This window comes from Acomys russatus, chromosome 17 (genome assembly GCF_903995435.1).
Source record: "Acomys russatus chromosome 17, mAcoRus1.1, whole genome shotgun sequence".
Taxonomy (NCBI): Eukaryota; Metazoa; Chordata; class Mammalia; order Rodentia; family Muridae; genus Acomys; species Acomys russatus.
This window is the reverse complement of record NC_067153.1, coordinates 44,602,223-44,629,674: the sequence shown is the minus strand read 5'-3', so window position 1 is coordinate 44,629,674 and position 27,452 is coordinate 44,602,223. Positions and strand designations below refer to the sequence as shown.

The 27,452-nt window shown below is 49.0% G+C and overlaps 1 protein-coding gene across 1 annotated transcript; it reads right to left on the bottom strand.

The window, feature by feature from the left end:
* Positions 1-35: 35 nt before the first annotated feature.
* On the bottom strand, positions 36-26,490 carry Tef (TEF transcription factor, PAR bZIP family member). Its single transcript, XM_051160049.1, has 4 exons — positions 26,264-26,490; positions 12,309-12,626; positions 3,882-4,102; positions 36-1,981 (listed from the first exon to the last, which is right to left on the bottom strand). The coding sequence occupies exons 1-4, from the start codon at positions 26,364-26,366 to the stop codon at positions 1,766-1,768; spliced, it is 858 nt and encodes a 285-aa protein (XP_051016006.1). The 5' UTR covers positions 26,367-26,490; the 3' UTR covers positions 36-1,765.
* Between the last annotated feature and the right edge of the window lie 962 nt (positions 26,491-27,452).

Here is a 27,452-nt window from a genome sequence, read left to right as displayed (position 1 = left end):
GGGTGGGAGGCAGGCAGCCCGGGCAGGACACTGACATGCTGGGTACAACAGAGTGACAAGTGTGCACATGGTTCCTATAGAACCACAAAGTCAAAGTCAGGGACCTAGTAGGAGGGAGACCTGCCTTGGCCTCAGGGACCTTTGTCAAGTTCCCCTGCGAGGTGATGTGCAGGTCCCAGGAGGGACAGGGCATCTCCTGGCTGCAGTCCATGGCCAGTAGACAGTATGCCCTGGTCTTAACATCATTATGAAAAGTCTTGAAAGATTGGGGCCCCAAACTAAGCCACCACTTAAAAGAAAGCCAGTGTTAAGTATGATAAAGCACCCTCATTACCTCTGTCTCCTTCACACTGGCCGCCCGCCCTGAGCAAATAAACACACCCTCCTGGAGGCGCCCTAACTGACCCACATAAACAGAGGGCTCCACGATTTCCTCTGTCAATCCTCTGGGCAGAGCAAGAGGACAAGCCAAACAGAAGAGAAAGGTGCAGCTCTGAGGCAGAGGGAGCCAAAGCTTCAAGAATCACTCCACCCCACGGCCAGACCTGTGCGGGCAGCCCGACTCCTGCGGGACTACAGGCCAGTGTAAAAGTCTCCAGAGCCTGCTGTCCCATGACAACTGTACTGTGACTTCTGCAAGTGCAACTCCTAGGAGGCGCCCTGCTGACACGCATAGGGAGGAATTCTAATCTGTCAAGTGGGAGGCCCTCTACCGCCTTCAGGGATTCTGGTCTGGTACACATCAGTGAGACGCAGCAAAAAGCCCACAGAGCTTCCCAAAGACAGCTCCTTGCTCTGATGCCCACAACAAGAGGCTGTGGAGACCAGTTTCCTAAACACCATGCAGAAGTGGTACCCTGGGGCCAGGAGGCTCAAGATTCCTACGTGATGGGGTTTCTTTTTAAACCTAAGATCTGAGAAGGGTTACTGGGTGAAAATAACCAGAGGTCAGTCAGGAGCCTCCAGAATGGCCTGGAGACACAAAGGCCTGCCTAGGTGCTGGAAGTTAGATCTCAGAGACCAGCCATCCTGGAAATTTCTCTTCCACAGCAAGTGAGATGCAGAGGGAGCTGATCCCAGGGCCGCTTCAGGCCTGAGAGCCACAAGATAAAAGGGATGTAGGAGCTAAGAATGGTTGGGCGCATTTCTACTACAAGGCCCAAACCCAAGCCCAATTGCAGGCTATGCAGAGAGCCCAGTGCTGTGGCCCACCACCCCGCATACACTAACAGGAGTATGAATGTGTCCTGGCTCTGAGACAGATGGGAATGAATGTTTCTCTCAAAGATTTTTTTTGGGGGAGAGTGAGGTGCATGACAGACACACCCCAAGTGGAAATGCACCTGCTACCTGAGACGACATTAGGGTGACAATAATCATGACTCATTCTGTAGACAGCCCTTGTCAGTCCAGACTAGAGACTGAGGGGAAGGCTAGGAAAGCCTGAGCACTCTGTAAAAAGAGAAACCTGGACTCCAGAGGTCCCCTTCTAATTCAGCTTGAACATCCAAGAAGAGAAACTTGGGCCGTTTACCCGTCTACGTAGATTCACTTATGTTCCCCACCAGAGAGGATCCTGGTCCTCTGGGGAAGTCACCACGTGTGCTGGCCATGTTAGAATGAAGCTGAGACGTGAGTGCTCCTAGAGCAGGTACGCCACATGTGCCCATGAAGAGTCCCAAGTCTCCACATGAGTGTGGGGTCCAGGAAGCCCCAGGCAGAGGTCTGAGGTGCAGGCAGTGCCCTGCGGGGCAAGGGGCACAGGTTACAAGGGCCCGTACTTGGTCTCATACTTGGACACGATGGTCTTGCACTTGCCCACCTCCTTGCGAAGCTCAGCAACCTCCGTCCGCAAGGCTGTGTTCTCCTTCTCCAGGAAGGCTGCCCGGATGGTGATCTGGTTCTCCTTCAGGCGCCTGGCATCCCGGGAACGTTTGGCTGCCACATTGTTCTTCTTACGTCTTGTCCAGTACTTTTCATCCTGTGGGAAAGAGCCCTCTGTGGGTACCTGGTGTTCCCTGGGGGAACCTCATCTTTCCTTACCACCCCCCAATCCTACCCGGACACAGTTAAATGCTGTGGTAAGAACTAAAGCAAGGACCCTAAAGAAGGAATTCTGTGGGACACTGCCTGTCTTCAGAGGGTATGTATGGTATATGTAGACTCTGTAGACCAAGCTGGTCTCAAACTTGAAGAGATTCACCTGCCTCTGCCTCCCAAATGCTGCGATTAAAAATATGTGCCACAGCTGGGCGTGGTGGCACACAACTATAATTTCAGCACTTGGGAGGCAGAGGCAGGCAGATCTCTGTGAGTTCAAGGCCAGCATAGTCTACAAATTGAGGCCCCTGAGGACAGCCAAGGCTACACAGAGAAACCCAGCCTTAAAAAGCAAACCAAAACAACAAAAAAGTATGCCACCACATCATGCTTAATGTTGGTTAAAAGCCAACAATCAAGCTGGGCATGGCGGCACACACTTTTAATCCCAGCACTCCAGAGGCAGAGGCAGGTGGATCGCTGTGAGTTTGAGGCCAGCCTGGTCTGCAAAGTGAGTCCAGGGCAGTCAGGATGACACAGAGAAACGCTGTCTTGAAAAGCCAACAAATAAAGAAAGAAAGAAAGAAAGAAAGAAAGAAAGAAGGAAAGAAAGAAAGAGAAAAAGAAAATGCCAACAACCTAGGTGCAGTTTAGATCCCTGAGATCAAACCTGAGTTTACAAGACCATGAGAGAGAGAGAGAGACAGACAGACAGACAGACACACACACACAACACACAGACAGACACACACACAGACAGACAGACAGACAGAGAAAGACAGAGACAGAGAGGCAAAGACCTGGAAGAGGAGAGCAGGTGTGTGGACACTGGAGGATAACCCAGGGCACTGGTCCTCAAGGTTCATCCTGTTTGAGGCAGGGTCCCTTTGTTGTTCACTGCTGTTTGGCAGGGTAGGTGGCCCAGAGTTCCCAGCAGTTCTCTTACCCCGCCTCCCATGCCCTGGTAAGAACACTGGAATTAAAGCAGCACACAGCCTGTTACAGCTTTCACATGGCTTCTTAGAATTTGAACTCAGGCCTCTGTGTTTCTGTGGCAAATGCTTTACCCACTAAGCCAGTGTTTCTCAGTCTGTGAACTGTGACCACTCCCTTCCATGGGGGTCACCTAAGACCATCTGAAAACAGACCTTTCCATTAGGAGTCATAACAGTAGCAAAGCAAGCTATGAAGTAACAACAAAAATGATGTCACGGTTGGGGTCAGCACAACAGGAGGAACTGGATTAAAGGGTCACAGCGTCAGGAAGGGTGACAGCCACTAAGCCATCTCCCCACGACTACAAAGTGTCCTTTGTCCTTTAAAACTGTTCAACCTAACTTCTCTTCCCGACGGCTGGACTAACACCAGGGAGATGGAACACTGAGGCACCCAGAGGCCCCAGGAAGAAGGGAACTGTTGGGAGTGACTGGGGCCACCCACACTGCACCACTGCTTCCTATCACGCTGTTGCTGCTGCACCTCCAAGTATGGAACTCCTGTCTTTTGTTTGTTTTCCGAGACAGGGTTTCTCTTGTGTAGCCGTGGCTGTCCTGGATCTCACTTTGTAGGCCAGGCTAGCCTAGAACTCACAGAGATCTGCCTGTCTTTGCCTCTCAAGCGCTGGGAATAAAGGTGTGTGCCACCACTGCCCAGTATTTTTTCGTTTCTTTTAGATGGTTTCTCTGTGTAGCCTTGGCTGTCCTGGACTCACTTTGTCGACCAGGCTGACCTGGAACTCACGGAGATCTGCCTGCCTCTGCCTCCCAAGTGCTGGGATTAAAGGTGTGCGCCACTACCGCCCGGCTACTGCTGCGTTTTTAATAAAGGACACTGGATGTTACCTTCTGCTCATCAGGGACAAAGACTTTCTTGGCTTTCTTGATCATAGGCTGGGGCTTCAGGTCTTCCTCTGCAAACTTGTGCTTCCGAGGGTTGAAAAGCTCCCCACCTGGCACACTAGAGAGGACCAGGTCAGCAGGGTCAGGGTTGAAGTTCACATCGACCTCCACACAGTTGGGGTCAATGGGACTTGGAGTCTCCCTGTCCTTTTCCAAGGACGATTCTGAAAGACAGAGGCAGAAGATCTAGAAGCATCTCACTGGACAGAGAATACACATCACGCCACCAGAAACCTATAGGTAGCACAGAATACCACCACTTAGAAGCAAACCACACAGGCAGCCTAAAGGCTGACAGGCACTTGTGGTTCAATGCCTGCCCTTTTTTTGTGGGCTGTGGATAAAACCCAGGGCTCCACACACGTAAGCACACGCTCCATCACTTTATTACCTCCAGCCCATGAATTCTTCCACTTAGGAACAGAGCACACCAAGGGAAGAGGCCTTCACAATGGACACAGATTTCTAAGTGTTCTGTTTCTCAAAGAAATGGTAAGTCAAACACTGAATCATTATCCCCTCAGCCTCCTGTGTCTGTTCAAGTTCTCTGAAAACCAGCCGAGCCTCCCCATGAGCAACAGTGGGATGAGGACACAGGCTGAGAGCTCCCATGTCAGTCACTGTGAGCATTCCTTTAGTCTTACAGCTCTGAAAGAAAATGAGTGTTAACTTTTTTTCTTTTTGGTTTTTGGAGACAGGGTCTCTCTGTGTAGCCTTGGCTGACTTGGACTCACTCTGCCTCCCGAGTTCTGGGATTAAAGGCATGCACCACCATGCCCAGCAACAGATTTTCTGCCTGCCTCTGCCTGTCTTTCTTTCTTTCTTCCTTTTTTTGGATAGAGTTTCTCTGTGTAGCGTTGGCTGTCCTGGAACTCTCTTTGTAGACCAGGCTGGCCTTGAATTCACAGAGATCCACCTGCCTCTGCCTCCTGAGTGCTAGAATCAAAGGTGGGCACCACCTTGCCCGGCTGAGTGTTAACTCTTTCTGGCTCCTTGCTCTTCCTGTTCCATATGGCTGGCTGCTTTATAGGTAAACACTGGATTACTGTCAATTTTAGAGTTCAAAGGTTGTGTGTTTAGATTTGTATTAAAAGAAAACTGAACCTTTAGCCTACATGTTCAGTGCTACCAATAGGAGTACACCAGATATGTAGCCAATGGACAGTCACTGAATATAAACGATATCCTGGTACTGCCCTGGCAGAGACAACATAGTATAAGAGATGTTAAAACTATGGTTCTTAACAGGAGACAGCTGTGCCCCACAGGCGAAACCAAGCCACATCAGTACTCCAGGGAGCAACTAGTGTATTGTGTGTAGAAGCCTGAAGGCTGCTACATGCCTTCAAAAGAGGTCAAAATTAAAACCCAAGATCTTCCTATAACCCCCGCCCCAACTTCCCATCATCAATTTTCTGCCCTAAATGTCAATGGTGCTGATACAGGCTCTTCTCTTGAAATGAGAAGTCACTGGAATGTTCATGGCACAAGCACAGCATAATCAAATTTAGGTTTTCAACTGTATCAGGTTGGCTATGGTGTTATAGGCTATATAAGACGCTGTCTCACCTTCCCCTCACACAGAACAGGTGTGTACATGTGGTATACATGTTTGTGAGTTCTGGAGCTCGATGGTTAAGAATATGCACTACTCTTGCAGAAGACCTGGGTTCTGTTCCTACCATCCACATAGCAGCTCACAGCTGCCTGTAACTCAAGTTCTAGGGGATCCAACCCCTTCCTCTGGCCTCTGTGGGCATTTTATACATATGATACGTACATATACACACAGACAAACACTCATTCGCTTAATAAAATAAAGTAAATAATGCTGGGCTTGGTGGCACACACTGTTCATCCCAGCACTTGGGAGGCAGAGGCAGGTGAATCTGAGTCCAGTCTGGTCTACACAGTGAGTTCCAGTATAGCCAGAATTATATAGAAAGACCCTGTCTCAGAGCTGGAGAGATGGCTCAGAAGTTAAGAGCACTGTCTGCTCTTTCAAACATCCTGAGTTATATCCCCAGCAACCACATGGTGGCTCACAACCATCTATAATGGGATCTGGTGCCCTCTTCTGGCCTGCAGGCAGAACACTATACATAATAAAATCTTTAAAAGAGCCTGCCTGAAAAAGAAGAGGAGGAGGAGGAGGAGGAGATGATGATGATCATTTATGTCTACTGACTCATCCAGTCTATTCCTAAGTAAATGCCCAAAACAAATACAGGCAAGTAGAGACATGCACACTAATGTTTACAGCAGCATTGTTCAGAACCTCAACTAGACTACACAGTGAGCTCCACTGTCTTTCAGCTGCAGAATGGCTACACTGTGGTGTGCTTGCCTGGACAGTAACACACCTCCCCCACAGTGACAAGATGACCTTCACAAACACTGTATAAAGGAGGTCAGACACAGAAGCATACAGACTATGATGCCCTCTCTACAAAGTGATTGAAAAATTAAAGGCCTCTACTTTCTTTCTTTTTTAGCTTTATTATCTATTTATTTATTATGTATGAGTACTCATCTGCATGCACACCTGCACGCCAGAAGAGGGCATCAGATCATATTATAGATGGTTGACCCACCATGTGGTTGCTGGGAATTGAACTCAGGACCTCCAGAGGAGCAGTCAGTGCGCTTAACCTCTGAGCCATCGCTCCAGCTGGCTTGTACTTTATCTCTCCTTCTATTTAACTCGGGCTGGCCTGAATTCATGGCAATCCTCCCGCCTTCTTTCTTTCTTTTTTCCTTTTTGGTTTGTCCTGGAACTTGCTCTGTAGACCAGGCTGGCCTCAAACTCACAGAGATCTATCTGCCTCTCTCTCCCAAGTGCTAGGATTAAAGGCGTGCGCCACCACTGCCTGGCTCTGCCTTAGTTTCTCTCTTTCTTTTTTCTTTTAGGTTTTACTTATCATGTATAGTGTTTTGCCTGCATGTACACCTGCATAGCAGAAGAAGGCACCAGATCTCATGATAGATGGTTTTGACCCACCATGTGGTTGCTGGGAATTGAGCACAGGACCTTTGGAAGAACAGTCGATGCTCTTCACCTTTGAGCTATCTCTCCAGCCCTCTGCCTTAGTTTCTTGAGTACTGGAATCATAGGTACAGATCAACATACCCACTTTCCACTAAGAATGTTCTGTAAAACTACTTTAGTTTTTGAGACAGGGTCTCAATATTATAGCTCTGGATGTTCTAGAACTTACCCTTAGACCTGAACAGCCTCAAACTCAGAGATCTGACTCTTTTTGCCTCCTGAATGCTAGAATTAAAGGTGTGCACCAACTGTGCCCAGTAAATTTTGTTAATATTAAGGCTTTCTGTTAACATTATGACATAAAAATATCCACATAATTTATGTGTTATAAAACGCTACGCTAAAATTATAAATATAAGAGTAGCAATGCACCGGATGTGGTGGCGCATGCCTTTAATCCCAGCACTCAGGAGGCAGAGGCAGGCAGATCTCTGAGTCCAAGGCCAGCCTGGTCTACAAAGTGAGTCCAGGGCAGCCAATGCTACACAGAGAAACCCTGTCTCGAAAACAGAAAAAGAAAACATAACACCCAAAAAGAGCAGTAATGCAATGAACTTACAATTATTATTATTGTGTGTGCATGTATGGTGTTGGGAATTAAACCTATGACTCTCAAATGCAAGGGATGCACTGCCTCCTCTCATCAATTCTTTCTGAGCATGTATGTGTGTGCATGCACGTGCCTATGTGCATCATGACACTGTATATGAATGGAGATCAGAGGACAAGTTGTGGAGGTCAGTTCTTTCCTACTAGGACTTCAGCGTGACGGCAAGCACCCTTACTTATGACCCTGAACACCACCACCACCACCACCATCATCATCATCATCCAGACCAGGTCTCCATATGTCTATATATGGTATCCTGGAACTAAGTATATAGCTCAGGCTGGCCTAGAACTCATTTTACAAACCAGGCTGGACTTAAAGTTGTGGTAATCCTCTCTTTCTGCTTTGAGTGTTGGCAGCCCACTTTTGTTTTGGTCAAGATAGGGTTTCTCTGTGTAGTCTTGGCTGTCCTGACTTGCTCTGTAGACCATGCTGGCCTCAAACTCAGGGCAATACGCCTGCCTCTGCCTCCTTGAGTTCTGGGATTAAAGGTGTGCACCACCATGATGCTGGGAGCCCACTTGTAATATTTAAAAATAAAACAGGACCCTGGGTGGTGCATTATCTTTAATCCCAGCACTTGGGAGGCAGAGGCAGGCAGGTCTCTGTGAGTTGGAGGCCAGCCTGGTCGACAAAGTCCAGGACAGCCAAAGCTACACAGAGAAACCCTGTCTCGAAATACCAAAAATTACAAAAATACAAAATAAAACAGTACAATTCTATTGATAAGTAGTTTAGGTATTAGCAAACATAATCTCTGGTGATAGAAACAAATAGTGATTACCTTTGAGAAGCCCAGAGTCACAAGTGTTTCCTGGATACCAACACAGTTATGTATCCTGATTTGGGGAGCAGTGAAGTGGGTAGTTCACCCTGTGAGGATCCACCAAGCTGTACACTTGTACACACGTGCTACTTCCTTAGACTGGGTGTGGTGCCACACACTTTATTCCCAGATCTCAGGAGGCAGAGGCAGGCAAATCTGTGATTTACTGTCAATTCTACATGTGAAAATTTTTATTCATTTTATTATTTTATTTTTATTTTAGCATGAGGATGTCAGAGCCACTGGAACTAGGGTTACAGACAGTTGTGAGCTGCTATGTGGTGGCTGGGAATTGAACCTGGGTCTTTTGGAAGAGCAGACAGTGCTCTTAACCACTGAGCCATCTCTCCAGCCCCTTTCTTTAATTTTAGTGTGTGATTTTTGTATGTGTGGATGCATGTGTACATGTATGCATGTTCATGTCAAGGCCAGAGGCTAATGCTAGGCGTATTTCTCAATCACTCCACATTTTTCATTTAACTTTTAATTACTTTTATTTATTTGCATGCATATCACACAGCATGTGTGGAGGCCAGAGGACAACTTATAGGAGTTGGTTCTCTCTCTACCATGTGGGTCCTGGGGTTCATTTGTCCTGACTTCCACACACACAGTGCATCCAAGTTTGATTTCCAGCACCCCACTAGACTTCATGAAAAATTCCCTTTTCTGCTGAGCCATCTTGCAAGTCCACTCTTCCTCTTTTTGTTTGTTTTTCAAGACATGGTTTCTGTGTGTAGCCGTGGCTGCCCTGGAAGTCTCTTTGTAGACCATGTTGGCCTTGAACTCACAGTGATCTGCCTGCTTGTTTCCGGAGTGCTGAGATTATAGGTGTGAGCCACTGGACCTGGCTCGCTCTTCCTTACTTTTTAGGACAACTTGGAAGGCACTGACTTGTCTCAGCAGGCTGGCCATCTGGCCAGTGTCTGACCCCAGCATGGCCATACCCACATGTGCTAGGGCACTAAACTGTCCCCATTATCAGTTTACTGGTTTCCTGACTAAGTCATCTCTCTGCTTTTTCTTTTTCTTTTTATTAATTTATTCTTGTTACATCTCAATGGTTATCCCATCCCTTGTATCCTCCCATTCTTCCCTCCCTCCCATTTTCCCATTATTCCCCTCCCCTATGACTGTTCCTGAGGGGGATTACCTCCCCCTGTATATGCTCATAGGGTATCAAGTCTCTTCTTGGCAACCTGCTGTCCTTCCTCTGAGTGCCACCAGGTCTCCCCCTCCAGGGGACATGGTCAAATGTGAGGCACCAGAGTATGTGAGAAAGACATATCCCACTCTCCACTCAACTGTTAAGACTGTTCTGACCATTGGCTAGATCTGGGTAGGGGTTTAAAGTTTACTGCCTGTATTGTCCTTGGCTGGTGCCTTAGTTTGAGCAGGACCCCTGGGCCCTGCTTTTTCTTTTTTGAGGTTTGTTTACTTATGTATATTAATGTTCTACTTGCATTTACTATACCATGTGCATGACAGCTGTATCCCTTGGGACTGGTGTTATGAACGGTTGTGAGCTATGATGTGGGTGTTGGAAACCAAATTCAGGTCCTCTGCATGAACACTCAGTCATCTTAATGGCTGAGCTATCTCTCCAACCTATTTCCCCTGTCTTTAATTTTTTGTAATTAAAATTTATTTTGCAGTGCTAAGAAAGAAACCCAACTAAGGCTTTAAAAAAATATTTGTAAAAAGCCGGGCGTGGTGGTACACGCCTTTAATCCCAGCACTCGGGAGGCAGAGGCAGGCAGATCGCTGTGAGTTCGAGGCCAGCCTGGTCTACAAAGTAAGTCCAGGATGGCCAAGGCTATACAGAGAAACCCTGTCTCGAAAAACCAAAAAAAAAAAAAAAAAAAAAAAAAAAAAAAAAAATTTGTTTTCTGTGTCTGCATGTTTGCCTGTCTATCACCTGCATCCCTGGTACCCTCCAAGAAGATGTTAGAGCCCCTGGGACTGAGTTACAGACGGCTGTTAGCCACCATGTAGGTGCCAGGAATCAAACTTGGGTCCTGGGAAGGGCAACCAGCACTCTTTTTTTCCACCTTGGTTTTTCGAGATAGGGCTTCTCTATATAGCCTTGGCTGTCCTGGATTCCCTTTGTAGACCAGGCTGGCCTCGAACTCACAGTGATCCACCTGCCTCTGCCTCCCAAGTGCTGGGATTAAAGGCGTGCACCACCACTGCCTGGCGCAACCAGCACTCTTAAGTGCTAAGGCATCTTTCCAGTTTGGAACCCAAGGTTTTGTGTATGCTAAGCAAGCACTCTGCCACTGAGCTACATCTCTGGCCCCTTTTTTCATTTTCTGGGATGGGGTCTCACTATGTTATCTAGACTATCTATAAACTAGTGATCCTCCTGCCTCAGCCTTCAGTATAACAAGGACTACAGGTATTATGACATTGCATCTGCCTTTTTTTTTTTTTTTAAAGTCTCCTACTGGGGCTGCAGAGATACAGTGGCTAAGACCAGGTGCTGCTTTTGCAGCCGACCTGAATTTAGTTCCCAGTATCTATGTGTTAGTTTCCCCCCCACCCCCAACAATTAAATATAATAAATCTGTCAGGCACAGTGGTGCACACCTATAATGCCAGCACTCAGGGAGGCAGAGGCAGGGGTTCAAGGCCAACCTGGTCTACAAAGCGAGTCCAGGATAGCCAAGGCTACACAGAGAAATCCTGTCTTGACAATAAATAAATAAGTAAATCTAAAAAGAGGACCTTAATATTTTAGATACATAATAAAATGCTCTACCAGTGTTAGACACTCGTACATTTTACTTTTCAAATTTTACTTAAAAAAGGTTCCCTTTTGAAAAGTTAAAACAAGCCGGGTGTGTTGGCGCACGCCTTTAATCCCAGCACTTGGGAGGCAGAGGCAGGTGGATCGCTGTTGAGTTTGAGGCCAGCCTGGACTACAAAGTGAGTCCAGGATAGTCAAGGCTACACAGAGAAACCCTGTCTCGAAAAGCAAAAAAAAAAAAAAAAAGAAGAAGAAGAAGAAGAAGAAGAAGAAGAAGAAGAAGAAGAAAGAAAAGTTAAAACAGAAACACACCATGAAAACTTCACGGTGTGGGTCCCAGGAGATAGCTGCCATCATGTCTCTAAAGCTACAGGAACTCTACATGGCTTCTGAGTGGAGGACATACCTTCTTTTGTGGGTTTAAATTCACATATGAAAACAAAGAAGTCAAAAAAAAAAAAAAAAAAAAAAAAATCAATCCCCTAGCCTAAATAGTAAACAATGTCTTTAGATACTGAATTTTTTTGTTTTTTGTTTTTGTTTTTTTTTTTGAGCAGTGGGAATGTCATTTGTTCCAGGGCCTAAGCACTGTACCTGCCTATGCAGACAAGCATCCTGGGTTCAAACGCTACTTCAGTACCTACTAGCTAGGTGACTTGGGCAAGTTTCTTACTTTCTCTGTATCTCAGTTTCCTCAACTAATCCTGTAAGGTTGTTTTGATGACTTTTTGTTAAAGCCTGGCACAGAATAAGTCCTAGGTAAATGTTGGCACTTACAGTCAGAATGCCAGGAATGGTGGTGTTTACTAGTATTTCTTAAACTTCCCAAGAATCTGTGGCCAAATGCTCGTGACATAGAAGAACAGCATCAAGTGCAGAGTGGGATTTCCCTTCTGCAGAGCGGCAGCCTGGGAGCACACTCCCCCATCCTGAGCCTGTGCAGTGGAGACCAGCACTGCAGGTGTAACTACTGCTTTATCCCCAACCTGACAGACAGTGCTGAAGAGTGGGGGACAGAGAACGCCTCTGTCTGCAGCCCACCAGGACATGCTTCAGAAAAGGGGCACACAGGGAGTGTGGATAAAGCAAAACTCAGTGGGGAGACAGGTGAACCTGTCCAAAGGCCTGTCACCAACCTGTGCTAGACACGGTTTCCGAGGGCTGAAAGACGGCAGTAGAGGAGGATGGTGGAGAGGCTGTGGAAGAGCTGGCAGACTCCTTCCCTTCAAGCTCCGCCACAGGCAGCAGCAGGTTCTGGGCCAGGTGGGTGGGGCTGGCAGGGATGCCATTCTCCAGCAGGAACTCATCTAGGTCCATGTACTCTAGATGGAAAGACTCGCCATCGTAGGGGATGGTCTTGTCCCAGATGGGTGGCATGAGGGAGGCAGAGACGGCCATGGTACTGGCTGCAGCAGACTCATCTTCCTCCAGCTTTTCCTTCCCCTTTTCCTTATCTGCAAACAAAATCTATAATGAGACACCACACAAGAGTAACTCATGCCAGGAGGTGAGCAGTGAGCTTTGGAGAAGACCCATCTTTCTTAGAGGCCTGCTTCTATCCACACTCCATATACACTTTTCAAGAGCATGTCCTGTCTTCCCATTGTAACCTGGTGCTTGGACAGGCAGCTGGTCTCCTTTGGGATGACAACACATTCTCTTCTGTGTCTGGCCTTTCTGGAATGCTAGCTGCATACTCCGAGGCTTCAGGTGGTCCTAGAGTTAATGCAGAATAGGCTGCTGGCAGGCATTTGGAAGAAAGGCTACGGGGAAGGAAGTGGTGTTCTGACCTTTCCTGATATCTTAGTGTACAAAGGGCTGAGGTCCTCAACCAGTAACTTCTGAGTTCCCCTGTTCTGTTCCCTCCAATTCTGTTTCTCCATAGCAACCAGGGCTGCTACCCACTAACTGTGGGACATGTGACCTGATCCATATTACTTAACTGATCCTTGGTGTGTTTCTCTGTCACAAGCCTCTTTTGTGAAGAACAGAGATACTGTAAAAATGACTACTGAGTGTACGGTACCCAGATCACACTCTCTATTGCTGTGAGCTCACTGAGGGCAAGGACTGTGTCACATTCAGTTCTAGATTTCAGGGACAAGCAAAGAGGTTAAGCAGTGGCTATGGGAACCTGTATAACACCTGGAGAATGATGGACTTTCAGACAGATTGGCTGCAGGTGTACTGCAATGAGAGGACCTAAAACTCTTCTCAGAGCAACCAGTTTGGAAGGCCTTCATTTCTTAATACACAGGAAAGACTGGAGGCAGGTTTCCTCGGAGGATGGAGAAGGGTGGAGCTGAGGAAGAAAGCCTGTTCCTATTCAAAGAAAAGCTAATCAGTCAGGGAAGATCAAATCCCACATGTCTTAGTGAAAAGGTTGTATACACACGGATATCCAAGTGAGGGCAATTGGAAACAAAACAGAACAGAGAACCATGACAAGAAGGAAATCAAAGTGACAAGGAGGCTAATCAGAGAAGTGGGATTATAAATCACGACACGTTTATAATGGGCTTTCAAAATTAAGGGGTTTTGAATTCTAGATTTAGAAGTGAAAAAGAAGAGAAATCAAATACTATGTCGGGGAAAAAAAAAAAAAGCAGTCATCCTCGGGCCCCAAGACTAGATAACCAAAAAGCAGCCTATTAGTCCAAGAAAAATGACCAGACCCAGTGAGGTAGAGGTTCTCACAAACAGATCTTGCTCATAGCTTTTAATATGATTTAACTTGAATTCCTACTACTGCCTTTTTATTTTTTCTTAACCAGGCTTGGATTTAAAAACAACCAGGAGGCAACAAAACTCCCAGCCTGTGGGCTGGGTGGCCAGATGGCTTCCCTGCTCGCCTTTCTCAATCCGCATTCTGTTCAGAAATGACTGGCCAGTCAGATGAGGTCACTTGGATCAAAAGAGGTAAGAGAAGAGAGGAGATAAAAAAAGCAGACTTGAGGGGCTGGAGAGATGGCTCAATGGTTAAGAGCACTGACTGCTTTTCCAGAGGTCCTGAGTTCAATTCCCAGCAACCACATGGTGTTCACCAACCATCTATAATGAGACCTGCTGCCCTAGTCTGGTGTGCAGGCGGAACATTGTATATATAATAAATAAATAAATAAATCTTTTTTAAAAAGCAGACTTGGGTGGCTGCCTTTAATTCCAGCACTCGGGAGGCAGAAGCAGGTGAACTGATGTTGAGTTCGAGACCAGCCTGGTCTACAAACCAAGTCCAGGAAAGCCAGGCTTGTTACCCTGTCTCAAAAAAACAAAAAAACAAAACAAAACAAAACAAAACAAACAAACAAAAAAAAAGAGCCTTGGGCTGTAAAGATGGCTCAGTGGTTAAGAGCACTGGATGCTCTTCCAGAGGACCTGGGTTCAATTCCCAGCACCCATATGGCAGTTCACAGCTGTCTTTAATTCCACTTCCAGAGGCTCTGACATGCAGGCAAAACACCAATACACAGAAAATAAATCATAAAAAAAATAGCAGCAGCCTTACGGACAGACAAGCAACAGGAAGTTTCCTGTTTTGCCTGACTGAATCATTTAAAACTATTATTTTCTAGTTTTCTGGAACAAGGTCTCATGAAGCCCAGGGTGACTTCAAACTTGATGTGCATCAGAGGATGACCTTGAACTAGTGATCCCCCCCCCCACACACACCTCTACCTCTCCAGTGAAGGATGCAATTGCAAGCAAGCATGGCTACAATCAGGCTATTTTAATTCAGTGTTTGTAAGGTCAAGTCTTAATTTCTAGAGGTACATGACTGACATGTCCAGCACTTAAATCACAGGGACGAACTGACAGCAGAGGTTGCCAGTTGGATATGAAAGAAAGAGCACCAAACCAAGAGTCAGAGGCCCATCCACCTGACCTTGAGAGAGCTTCTACACTTCTCAAGAGTCTTAATTTTCCTCACCTGAGAAGTGGAGCTAACAACCCAAACAAGGTAAGACTATGTCAAAATGCTTTGTGAACATGTGCAAACGTAAGGCAAAGTCACTATATGGACTGCTACTCTCTGGTAATCTTAAGCAGGAGCTGCCAGATGTGTGCCCCAGCCAGGAGCGCAGCATCATCTTCAAACAAAGGGTCCTGAGGCAGGAGGAGAGAACCCAGCCTCACCTGAGCGGAAGTTATTTATAACCCGACAGTGACAACCATAAGCACAGCAGCCCCGAACACACCCAGGAAAAGAAGCGAAATGGCATTTCAGAAAGGGAAGTGAATTCCCCAGTACAGGCAATCCACAGAAAGCCTGTTCTTTCCTAAATACCCTAATTACACTGAGCTCTTGAAAACCTGAAGGTCTCAGACTGAAAGTACACCCCAATGTACCTAAAACCCTACAATAGGTGACAGTCCTGCTGCTCTCCTAGGCCAAGCCTGCCTTCCATACAAGGGCCCTCTGAGACTCTTGTGACCTCGGCAATACGATGAAGACAAGTCCTGTTATTGTGGTTCCGAACAATCAACCAGGTGAAAAGGCCTCAGTGGCTGCATTCTAACCCTCATCATAGTCCTACTTTGCCTATCCTTCATCCCCTTAAAAGATACTACCAACCCTCATTTCAAACTGCCTCTTCCATCTGAATCTCAGCAGCCACCCAGGGACACATGTCCAGTCAAGCACCACAGAGGACCTGCTGAATGTCCCCCCTCCCAGGGAGGAAGGCGCGTCCTCCTCCAGGACTGGCCAAAGACATATAAAGGCCATCTGCTACAGTGATAAGGGCTTCTCAAACTTTGGTGGTGAACTCTGTACCCCCAGAGGTGCGGTGGAGTGCTCCCAGGATCCGCAGACTGGGCGAGGCCCAGGCACCCGCATTTTAGGCAAGCAGCATCCTAGGGATTTGGATGCAGGCAGCTCCGCTGGAGCCCCATCGAAGATGTGGCTGCTTCCTTGCAAAGTTCCACCGACCCATCCTTTCCAGATCGCCCCCCTGACTTTCTTGGCCAGAGGCCTAAATCCAGCAGGCCCGTAGTCATCTCCGGGGCCCGCATAACCTCGGCTGGACCGCTTCACCCTGACCTCTGACCGGACCCGCCCCGCCCCCACAAGGCCCCGCCCTTACAGAAACCCCGCCCCCATGTACGCGCGAGCCGCTCCCCCCCCTCACCGAGGCGCGTCTCGCGCGGGGGGTTCTCCATCAGCTTCTTCAAGACCAGAGGAAAGGAGCTGGACAGGCCCCGTTCCCCAGAAGAACGCCCCGGCCCCGGCTGAGGCTCCACAGGCGGCTTCTTCCCGCCGCCCGCGTCGGACATCGTGCCCTGCGCCCCACTCGTGCGCCTCGCCTCCCCCGCCCGCACCCCGAGATGGGCCGGAGCGGCTCGACCGCCGCAGCTGCTGACACGGGCAGCACTGCGCAGACGCGCTGCCGCACCCCCGCCTCCCGCCGTCCGCGGACGGGATCCGTCTCATTCATTATTCATGAGACCAGGCTAGGCGGTCCCAGAGCGTGGCTTCCGATTGGTGCGCTCTGCGTGAGGGCGGGCGCAGCTCCTGGGGCTGGGATTGGCTGCGGGGGCCAAACGAGCTAGACACGTGCAGGGCCAGGTGAGGAGCATCGCCCCGCCCGCCGGGAAGCTTCGTGGCCTGCTGTGGAGCTGCCCGCTTCGTTTGGTCAGTCATGTCCTCCGCGCCACCATTTTCGTGATTCCAGGTTTTCTCCCAGTCCATCGAGGCCTCCTTTTTTTCCTTCCCTCGGAGAAGCTACCCTAAGACGAAGGCGGAGCTAGGCGCCACCTCCCTTCTCCCGAGGGTCACGTGGAGCGGCCTCGCAGGCGACCCGCGAGGGGCGGGACAGAGAGGGAAAGGCGCCCGGCAGCCAATGAGGCGAGAGGGCGGGGCCGACGCGGCTGCACGAGGCTCTGCACGTGCGGCTGCGGCGCGAAGGGGAGGGGCGGGGAGGAGCGGGGTCTGGCCTGGGCCTGGCCTGGCCTGCCCTGTTCTGTTCTTTGGCGGACTCTGCCCCGGGGTCCGGGGACTGGGACGTAGCTGCCCAGCCAGCGCTCCTCCCACGCTGCCCTCGAGGTTAGCGGAGGGCAGACGGGCTCCTGGCTGGCCGCTCGAACGGGTGTCAAGTTGCCCAGTGATCTGGGGATTGGGAGCAGGCGTGGCTGCGGGATAAACACTAGCATAGAGAGCGCATTCTTGAGTCCTGTCCACGAACCGGGGCTGGGAGCTGCTTCCGGACTATTAGCTGCTCGCTTGTGACCTTGGAAATATTCAGTTAGTTGCTCCACTGGAGGCTCATCTCCTCAGTCTTTTTTTTTTTTTTTTTTTTTTTTTGGTTTTTCAAGACAGGGTTTCTCTGTGTAGCTGGACACACTTTGTAGACCAGGCTGGCCTTGAACTCAGAGCTCCAACTACTTCTGCCTCCCCGAGTGCTGGGACTACAGGCGTGAGCTACCACGCCCGGCTTCATTTCCTCAGCCTTAACAATTCAACATTGAAATAGAGTCTCCATCATCCGGGACACCTCCGAATTCTCTTTTCTCCACTGTTTCCCTTTCTTAAAATTAAAAAGCAAAACAAAAACAATGTTGCATTTTGTGAGAGATACACCTCTTAAAAGATGTCGATGCTTCTCGGGTTCCCTAGGAAACCTGTGAGTCGTAAAGGGGTGCGCAGACCTTCAAGACAGAACTTTGTACCTCTTAGCAGAACAAGTCATACTCGGCTTCAAGCCCAGACAATACTAGACGCCCTGGGATTAAGCTCCCAGAGGGGCAGGGACTTGGCTTGTGTAAACTCTGCCCCTCCCATGGCTCCCTGCCTCCGAGGGCAGACAGCTTAAAGCATGTGGAATCAGAGTTTTGCTATAACTTGAAGGGGCCTAAAGTAGAGACCGAAGACTGGGTAGTCATAGGGACAGGATGATGGACTGCAAATCCAAAATGCAAGTTATTGTAACATTGCTCACTTTTCTAACTCCGATGCCCCCGGCCCATTGTTCCGTTTCTCCAAGCTATTCTTTATATGTCAGATGGGGATAATGCAGGATTTAGCCTACGGTGTTCCCATGCAAATACTTTTCCTAATTTAATCAAAATTGATGGATATAAATCCATCGTGGAAAAAGGAAACTGTGCAGAAAACCCATGTGTTGCAGAACTATTAGTAGGAATTCTAAGTGTGTCTAGGATAGCTTAGGAGAAACTGACTTAGAGGTTTTTAGAAACAAATTTAAAAGAGAAACTGTTTTTTTTTTTTTTTTGGTTTTTTTTTTTTGTTTTTCGAGATAGGGTTTCTCTGTGTAGCCTTGGCCATCCTGGACTCACTTTGTAGACCAGGCTGGCCTGGAACTCACAGCTATCCACCTGCCTCTGCCTCCCGAGTGCTGGGATTAAAGGCATGTGCCACCACGCCCAGCAAAAGAGCAACTCTTAAATGAAACAACATGAAACTCAAGATAAGCTAGGTAAGTAAGATGGCTCATGGGAGAAAGGTGACTGCTGCCGAGGCTGACAAGTAGAGTTCAATCCCTGGGTACCACATAATGGCAGGAGAGATTAACCCATAGACTGTCTTCAGACCTCCGTGAGCACAGTTCCTCTGTGCATACGCAGCATACTAAAATGTAACATAGTATTTTTAAAAGAAATACAAATCTCCAGCTAGTTTGGTTATACAGAACTTGCTAGACAAGACTTAAATGTGTATTTTCACGACTAAATTTTACATTCTTGAGAAGGGGAAACAGGGTTAATAAGGTAAGAGTGGCATGTTATCTGCTTGTAACAGATGGCATGTAGGGAGAAGTGAGGATCCCCACTCCTGATTTCATCCTTTCTGCCCCTCCCCCTCTTTTCCCTAACCCTCGCCCTCTCTTGGAGCTGTTGTTACCCCCAATGGATGGATCAGGCAACCTGGATGTAGGAAGGCAACAGACTGATCTCTCCGGACACGCCCCCACAACCAGAAGGTGGGTGTTCCAAGTCCTGAGAAAGCATTCCAGGCATGCTCCCTCTGTGCTTGTTTGCAAGCGGTGGTGGATTGCAGCATTCAGCAGCATCCTGAGGACAGGGACAGTGCTTTCTCTTCCTTCTCCAGCTGACCTCAGAAGGACCCCAGCTGCCTTTCTCTGCGCTGTCTCTTGTCATTGCTATGGTGATAGCTGTGACCTTGCCTCTTCTCACAGTAATGAATAAGTGTTTCAAGAAGTAATTTGCTAATTGCCATAGTGTGTGAGCCCTATAAAAAAAATAGACTCCTTAGAAGAACATGTTAGTACCTGGTTAAACTTTAAAAGTGTGTGGCATCTGGACATGGTGGCGCACGCCTTTAATCCCAGCACTTGGGAGGCAGAGGCAGGCGGATCTCTGTGAGTTCAAGGCCAGCCTGGTCTACCTAGGGCTACATATTAATACCCTAGCTTTAAAAAAAGAAAAAGTGTGATGTAGCATCACAGTATTCTGTACCAATAACCTTTTGATTTTTTGTTTGTTTGTTTGTTTGTGTGGTCTCATATATCCCACATGCTGGCTTCAAACTTGATATGTAGATGAGGATGACCTTGAATTGATGGTCCTCCTGCCACCACCTCCTCTATCTCCCTGCTACCATATCCTGTGTGCTGGAGTACAGGCATGCACCACCACCACCAGCACCAATTTATGGAGTTCAGGAGATCAAACCCAGGCTTTGTGCGTGCTAGGCAAGCACTCTACTGACTGAGCTACATTCCTACTCTCTGATAATAGCTTTTTAATTAATTAATCAATGTGTGTGCATGTGTGTGTGTTCACCATAGTCCACATTTGGAGGCTAGAGGACAGCTTTTGGGAGTGGTTCTCCTTTTACCATGGTTCCAGGGAACAGAACTTAGCTTGTTAAGCCTAGTGGCAAGTACTTTGTCCCACTGAGCCATCATGCTGGTCAGTTATAGAGTTCTTTTGTTGGTAGTGTTTTTTTTTTTTTAAAGATTTATTTATTTAAGTATACAGTGTTTCACCTGGATGAATGCTTGCAAGTCAGAAGAGGGCACCTGATTTCATTATAGATGGTTGTGAGCCACCATGTGGTTGCTGGGAATTGAACTCAGGACCTTTGGAAGAACAGACCTCTTAACTTCTGAGCCATCTCTCCAGCCCAGTGGTGGGGTTTTTGCTTTGTTTTGTTTTTCTAAAGATTTATAGCCTGGAGTGGTGGCACAAATCTGTAATCCCAGCACTTGGGAGGCAGAGGCAGGTGGATCACTGTGAGTGCGAGGCCAGCCTGGTCTACAAAGGGAGTCCAGGACAGCCAAGGCTACACAGAGAAACCCTGTCTCAGAAAAACAAAAAACAAAACAAACATTCATTTATTTATTATATATACAGTGTTCTGCCTACATGTATGCCTGCATACCCGAAGAGGTCATGAGATCACATTATAGATGGTTGTAAGCCACTAGGTGGTTCCTGGGAATTGAACTCAGGACCTCTGGAAGAGCAATCAGTGCTCTTAACCACAGAGCCATCTCTCCAGGCCCCCCACACCCACACCCATTGTTGTTGTTTTTAGTGGGGGTGGGCTTGAGACAGGACCTCACTGTGTAGTTCTGCCCTGGCCTGGAATTCACTATTTGTAGATCAAACTGTCCTCAGACTCAGAGATCCACCTACCTCTGCCTCTCGAGAGCTGGGATTAAAGATATTTGCCACCATGCCTGGCCAACGACAGGTTTCCAGTGCAATGAGTACCTCAAGGTGTCTGTAGCAGCTGTGACTCAAGGCCTGAGAGCAGACCTAAGGAGACTCTCCTTGGAATCATGACTTGCGTAGAGCTCTGTGCAAATGGCTTCTGGGAAGCAGATGGAAAGTCCTGCCAAGCAGGGGGTTGTGAAGATTATCTGTGGTAAGCACTGGTAGGCAGGTGCCATCTACAAGAGTAACATGTGAGATGGATGGCTGGGCATCCGCTCAGGGTGTGTTGGTTCAGGAGATGTGTTGCTGTGATGATAAAGATAGGGTACAGAGTCTAAACTACAGCCAGGCTGAGAAATGTTATTTGCCAGAACAGGAACAGTTTTAGATTCTGCTCTTTATAGCCAGAAGCCTGCTGACCAGCCCAAGTTAGAAAGTCTATTAGAGGAAGCTCATGCCAAGCAAATGATTTTCATTAGCCTGGACCCCACAGTGATCTTGACCACTTAGCATCTAGGACTGACAGATGGCACAGGAACCTGGGATATGCAAAAGCAGGCTGATAGTAAGGCTTCCACTGAGTTCTAGAAAGCCAAGACTCAGTATCCTAATACTAAAGGCTGGCAAGCACAATGCTTTGTTCAGAGTAATAAGAAATACTTATTGGCTTGCTTTCTTTGCGTGGTGTTGGTAAGAACATTAAAACTTTTTAGAGCCAAGAGTTATGAATTTAGAGTGTTATTATTATGAAATAACAGTCTTGTGTTTGGTTTACGATGGAATCTGGAAGAACAAGCATGAGCCATTCTTTTGGCAAGTCCCCTGCACCAGCCTTGCCAGCAGCTCTGTTCTGTAGCCACATACCTGTGGCTGGGAAATTGGGTCTGCGCTATGTGCTTTGGTCTTGATGTGCTCCAGGGGAGAAGTGGTGGGCGGAGCCTCTCTGTAAATTCTTGCCTCTCCCTCCAGGACTCTCAAGAGCCTAGTTTCCTATTTAGTTTGTCTTTCGCACACTCTCAGGTTGGGATAACAGATGAGCTGCCCAAGAGTGCCATGACCATGGAGAACAACCTTCCCCCACCACATCCGGCCTGCGCGGTCTGACAGCCCTGCTCCCCAGCTGAAGTCCTGTGGGTGACAGAGAAGCAGGAGGGCTGTGAGGACAGCTGCTGAGGTCTTATCCCTGGCTGACCACACTCTATTGTCTGCCCCGTGGCTCACCTGTGGCACCAGAGCACAGGGCCTTCAAGGTGCTTTCCTCACAGCCTGAGAGTTCTTCACATAGCTCTGCTTCACGTTCTAGGTTTTAGCTTAAGTGTGGCCCTTTGGAGAGGACTCATGACTGCTGTCTTGCCTCACTGAGTTATCAGCTCTAGTTGAACAAGGACAGGGTTTGTCTCACCCACTCCTGAGCCACAAGCATAATAAATGCTTGCTAAGCTAATAATGAGTAACTGCATGACCAAGAAATACCACATGGTTTCAGAGAGCAGGGAATTCTGTGGCTAGGTTGAGCCTGGAAGCAGGAGCTGGGTGACCTCATGGACAAGATTGTAGCCTCCCACCCTGGGTCATCAGTGTTCTCATGGAAGAATGGAAAACCGGGCTCCTTTGTAAAGCTGCTGCACATGGTGATGCAGGACTGGTTAGCACATACTCCTGAGACTGAGAGACTCAGGTTGCCCCTTCAGCAGCCTCACTTGAGGTCTGGCCAAATATAAGGCCACTTGGAAGAGGTGCCCCTTGACACGGCCATCAGTGCCTGGCACTTGAAAATGAGTTTTTCCTGTTTCTCTTGGGGGTAGGGTGGAACAGAGAACAAGGCCCTGGCCTTCTCAGGTAGAAGAGGCCACTCCACCTATTTGCCCTGAGGTGGCCAAGCTCTCTGAGTTCATTTCTCACTAAAAGAGTGAGGAAGATATACCACTTAGCAAAGTTAATTCTTTTTTGGTTTTTCGAGACAGGGTTTCTCTGTGTAGCCTTGGCTGTCCTGAACTCACTTTGTAGACCAGACTGACCTGGAACTCACAGAGATCCGCCTGCCTCTGCCTCCCGAGTGCTGGGGTTACAGACCCGCGCCCCCACGCCTGGCTTCACTCAGCAGGCTTAAATGAGGAGAAAGTTACTCACTATCTCCAGCTTGTGGGAGGATCTACATCATTTCCTCCCTCCTGAGCAAACACCATGGAAGGTCTCCCCCCATAGCCCTCCACTAAGACCAAGTGTGCAGTCCACCCTCAGCCTGTGTACTTCAGTTCACCAAGGACTGGAGTGAGTGCCTCCCCTGATGTACCGCAGCAAGAACTCCTAAGACTCTGCTCTGTTGTGCAGGGCTGATGGTAATGCTCCAGGAGACTCACCTCACACGCAAGGAAACGCCCTGTGTGTGCACAATCTCATCACATCCAGTTATTTAAAGGGAGGTGAAAAATAAGGAAATGGGCGTCAGATTGCCAAAGAAAGAAGGAAGGGAAGAGGTGGAAAGAACGAACACTAAGCCATGATGCTTTCGGCCTCTCAGAGAAAACAGCATGGCATGTCACAGTTGGAAACACCGTCCATGTGGACAGCTCACTTAGTCCTGGCAACAAGCCAGTGGCATAGGCATTCCTCATCCTTTGTAAAAGACCAGGCGGCTTACTGGGCAGCAGAATCAAAGATCACATCCTACCCCTGATTTTAAGGCTTTGTTTCCTGCTGTCTTGTCCATAAGTGTCCTTTCTGCCTAGTTTGACTTTAGAGCATGTCAGGCTTCTGTAAATGGAGAAGACAGAGAGGTGATGGGGTGCCACTGAGCACAGTCAAGACCCTGTGGATGAGGGAAGTGAGTACCACAAGCTCACCGGGTGGGTTAGGGATTCAGATCTTTAAAGAAGCCGGGGAGGAATGAAGCTGGAGGCTGTGTGAGCAGGGAAAGTGCAGGAGCAGGGACAGGAAGCGTGATTTTTATAGGTTCAGAGAGACAGAGGTGAGAAACTGAGTCAGATCAGCAAATGGATCCATCCTTGTGCCCTTTCTCAGTCTGCAGGGAAGCTGGTTGAATTGTGGCTCTGAGGAAGGGCCATCAGGGAACTCAGGGAGTTTCAAGACTGGTCACTACTGATCAGGACTCCACCTACTCAGGGACAAGAAAGAGGCAGAAGTTTGTGCAGGCTGTAGCAGGCTCTGGAGCTGCCAGGGGGGGCTCCATGTGGATCTTGGGACGTGTCTTTGAACTTGAAAACTGAGCACACAGCTGTGGGGAGAGCATTTTTGAGGGTGCACCTGGAATTTCTCGCACTCTGCATTGCTCTTTACTGAAATTCCTTCCCACTGGGACTTAGCTACACCCTGCATGTGACGTGGTTGTGCTGCAGAGTGTCTGGGCTAGAGGAAGAAAAGGGAAAGTAAGGGTCCCACAGTCTTCCAGGAGGAACCCACTTCTTGCATGGAGACGAAGGGCACTCTGCTACCTTTGCCAACTCCCACAGAGGCCACAGAGAGTGGTGGGAAATGGGGAGAAACAGCCACACAGGAACTTGTAAAGTACTTGACACAGTTTCTGAGTCTCCTGGCAGCACTGGTTCGGGCAGACATTTAAGTGGTTTGGAAGATCTGGGAGCTTTGGGAAGTAGGACTGTAGGTAGGGAGTAGTAATATGAGTGGAGGCTTTGTGACTTATTTGGCTCCTCCACCACTTTCCCCTCATTTCTCCCCAGTTAACCACAAGCTGATGTTGTGTGGGATGGCACATTCTGATTTTCAGTGAAGTGCCACATTAAGTGACAGGAGGTGGTCCAAGACTCAAGCCTAAGACCTGGCTGTACTGGGCTAACTAGTCTTCAGGCAGAACTTTCCCAATCCTGGCAAAGCTCTTCTTGAAGGCTTGGGCAAGTGCTCTGACTGCCCAGGAGGGATGGGGAATTTTCAGCTTTCCTAGGCCTGTGCTTACCAGCTGAGAGCCAGTGACCAGCAGCTGCTACCACATTTCAAAGGCATTAGTCTCACGCAAAGAGCAGTGCACCGAGTTAATCCCTTCACATCTGGAACTGACCCTGTCTGTAGAGCAGTAGGGCAGCTGGGCGGGGTCATGGGGTACCTGCCTGCCAAACTGGAAGGGCTCTACTCTGTGTTTTGGAAAGTCTTCCACCTGAGGTGGCAGAAAGCTGTCTGTGGCCTGTTTGTGGGTACGGACCCTAGCTGAAGCTCATCCATATGTCAAGGGTCTTTCCCAGAGATGGAGGGACAAGGGCTTCTCACCAGCAGCTAGTGTCCTTTGTGCTATGGAAGGCAGGAACACCTTCTCTGATGCCTGCCAGGAAGGCATTTAAGTGATTCAGTGTTAGAAACCCCAGCCTAAAGGCCCTGGGTCCAAAACTCCACAAGAGCCCTCTGAGGACCCTGCCATGCACTCTACCTTAGACAGTATTTCCTAGGCCCAGAGCCTGCTGTCCTGCCTTCCCAGAGTTAACGAAATTAGGTGCATTCCTGGCCCCAGAGGGTAAAAGGAACCCAGAGGCTGTCCTCTGGCTCCCAAGTTTGGAGAGCCCTGCAGGAAGAAGTCCTGCAGGGACACGAGGGTGATGAGATATGTCAGATGCCTGCACACAGTGAAGCAGATGCCTGAAAAGGGTTCCAAGAGAGCACCCTGACCTCCTGTCACCCCTGGTAGCAGAGACAGGGTGCTCTCCTCTAAAAGTAATGAGGAGGGGCTGATGACAGAGCTTTATAGCAATGGTGCTTAGTGTTTAAAAGGCCTGGGTTCTATCCCCAGTACTGTGGGAACATTTTTTTATAAAGGTAGTTAAGAACCTGGAGCGAGCCTGAGAGATTGGGCAACTTAACTATCAGGAGAGAACACCCCCAAATTGGTTCCCCAACTCTCCAAAGCACTTGACTTTCCAAGGAAAGACTGTAAGGCACCTGGTACTCAGGCTGCCCAAGCCGCCCCTCTCCACACTCCACCACTCACTATGCTCTTCAGCTTGTCCCTCGCCCTAGGGTTGCTTGTGGTATCCTAGGAACGCGGGGCTTGTGGTCGTGTTACATAAGCAGCTTCCATCCCATGCATGAGTTCAGCCCTCCAGCAATGAGCAAGTGGCGGGCAGAAAGCCTCTTCTTCAGACACAGCTGCTGCCCAAATCTACTGGCTCTGCCACTCCTCTGCTCACCCTCAACGTGCAGAGGGAGGGAGTTTAAGAAGCAATCAGCTTCCAGTCGGATTCCTTCAGACACTCTAGTCCTGTCCTTGTCCCACGTGAGCACAGCATCTGTCTGTGGCTGCACACTGGCTATTGTGCCCAAATCCAGCAGGCAGAGGAACAGCCCCAGAGTTGATGTGACACCCATACATCTCTTGGGGTCCTTCTCTGCTTTGTAACCCTTCCTCACCCATCCTGCTCCTGTCCCTGTGCCTGCTCCCACCCCCTGGGCACTTAGGCATCTTGCCAGGATAGACCACCTGTGTTCCTACCTGCCCTCTTCTCTGGCCAAGGCAAAGAGTGCTCCAACAGGGACTTGAGGACCTCAGGCATGTCCATGGCAGGGGCCACTGCAATTTGGTTGCAGCTCGACATGGCCCAGCAGGAGGTGCTTGCTCCGGAGTTTAGAAGCAGCTGGAGAGGCAGAGGATTGCTGGGGAGCCACAGGCTAGGGAGGCAGGCGGGGTGTGAGCTTGAGGCAGCCAATGGGCAGCCCCAGCCCCAGCCCGCCTGTCCACCCCCAGCTCGGCCACCAGCCAGCTCCCGCTGCAGCCGGGCCTTCCCTTCCCGCTGCTTGGCAGGGCGGCCCTGGCCCTGAGCCAACTGCAGCACGTGGAGCCACAGCGCCAATCCTCTGACAGAGAACCTAGCCTGTTATCTAACTTTGCAAAGGGAAGTTCTCCCCCAGTCTGGGAGCCATAACCAGGGCTGCCAGATGAGAACGGTGAGCTCCACGCCCACAGCAAGTGAGCACAGGCACACACAAGGAGCTGAGGGCTAGGGAAGGCCTGGAGGCCTAGGTCCAGTGGAGAGCAGGGCACACTGTGGAAATCAACCAGGACTGGGATCAGAGCTGGCAGGAAAAAAGAAGGATGATAGGCTAGACCAGCATCCCAGGCAGCTGAGCACAAAAGATACTGTAGTGGCACTCTGCATTTGTATGGGAGCTTGAGAGCCCCGAGGGGTTGGGTGTATTTGAATGTATGTGTGCCATGCACGTGAGCCCTGCAAGGCAGGTACCGTGCACACGAGCCCTGCAAGGTAGGTACCATGCACATGAGCCCTGCAAGGCAAGTACTGTGCACATAGGCCCTACAAGACAAGTACCATGCACATGAGCCCTGCAAGGCAGGTACCGTGCACACGAGCCCTGCAAGGTAGGTACCATGCACATGAACCCTGTAAGGCAAGTACCGTGCTGCACATGAGCCCTGTAAGGCAAGTACTGTGCACATGAGCCCTGTAAGGCAAGTACCGTGCACATGAGCCCTGCAGGGCAAGTACCGTATATAACTGGAGCTTTATACTATTTGTTGAAGTTGAAGCCTTCTCTCCAAGTCTCTGGTCTCTCAGAAAAGGTAGGTCCCTAGGGTGGTTAGCAGGGTGAGCACTCCTGAAAGGGGACAGCCCTGCCAGCCTGGCTCAGGCTTGTCCTGAGTGAAAAACCTTGCTGCTTTTATC

Bases quoted from the DNA above. Each gene is read 5' to 3' on its own strand.
- Tef (XM_051160049.1), bottom strand. From the start codon at position 26,366: ATGTCGAGCTGCAACCAAATTGCAGTGGCCCCTGCCATGGACATGCCT. The intron at 12,627-26,263 runs GTAGGAACACAG...TTTTGTTTGCAG, and splicing joins TTGGCCAGAGAAGAGGGCAG to ATAAGGAAAAGGGGAAGGAA. The intron at 1,982-3,881 runs GTAACATCCAGT...TCTTTCCCACAG, and splicing joins TTGTCCCTGATGAGCAGAAG to GATGAAAAGTACTGGACAAG.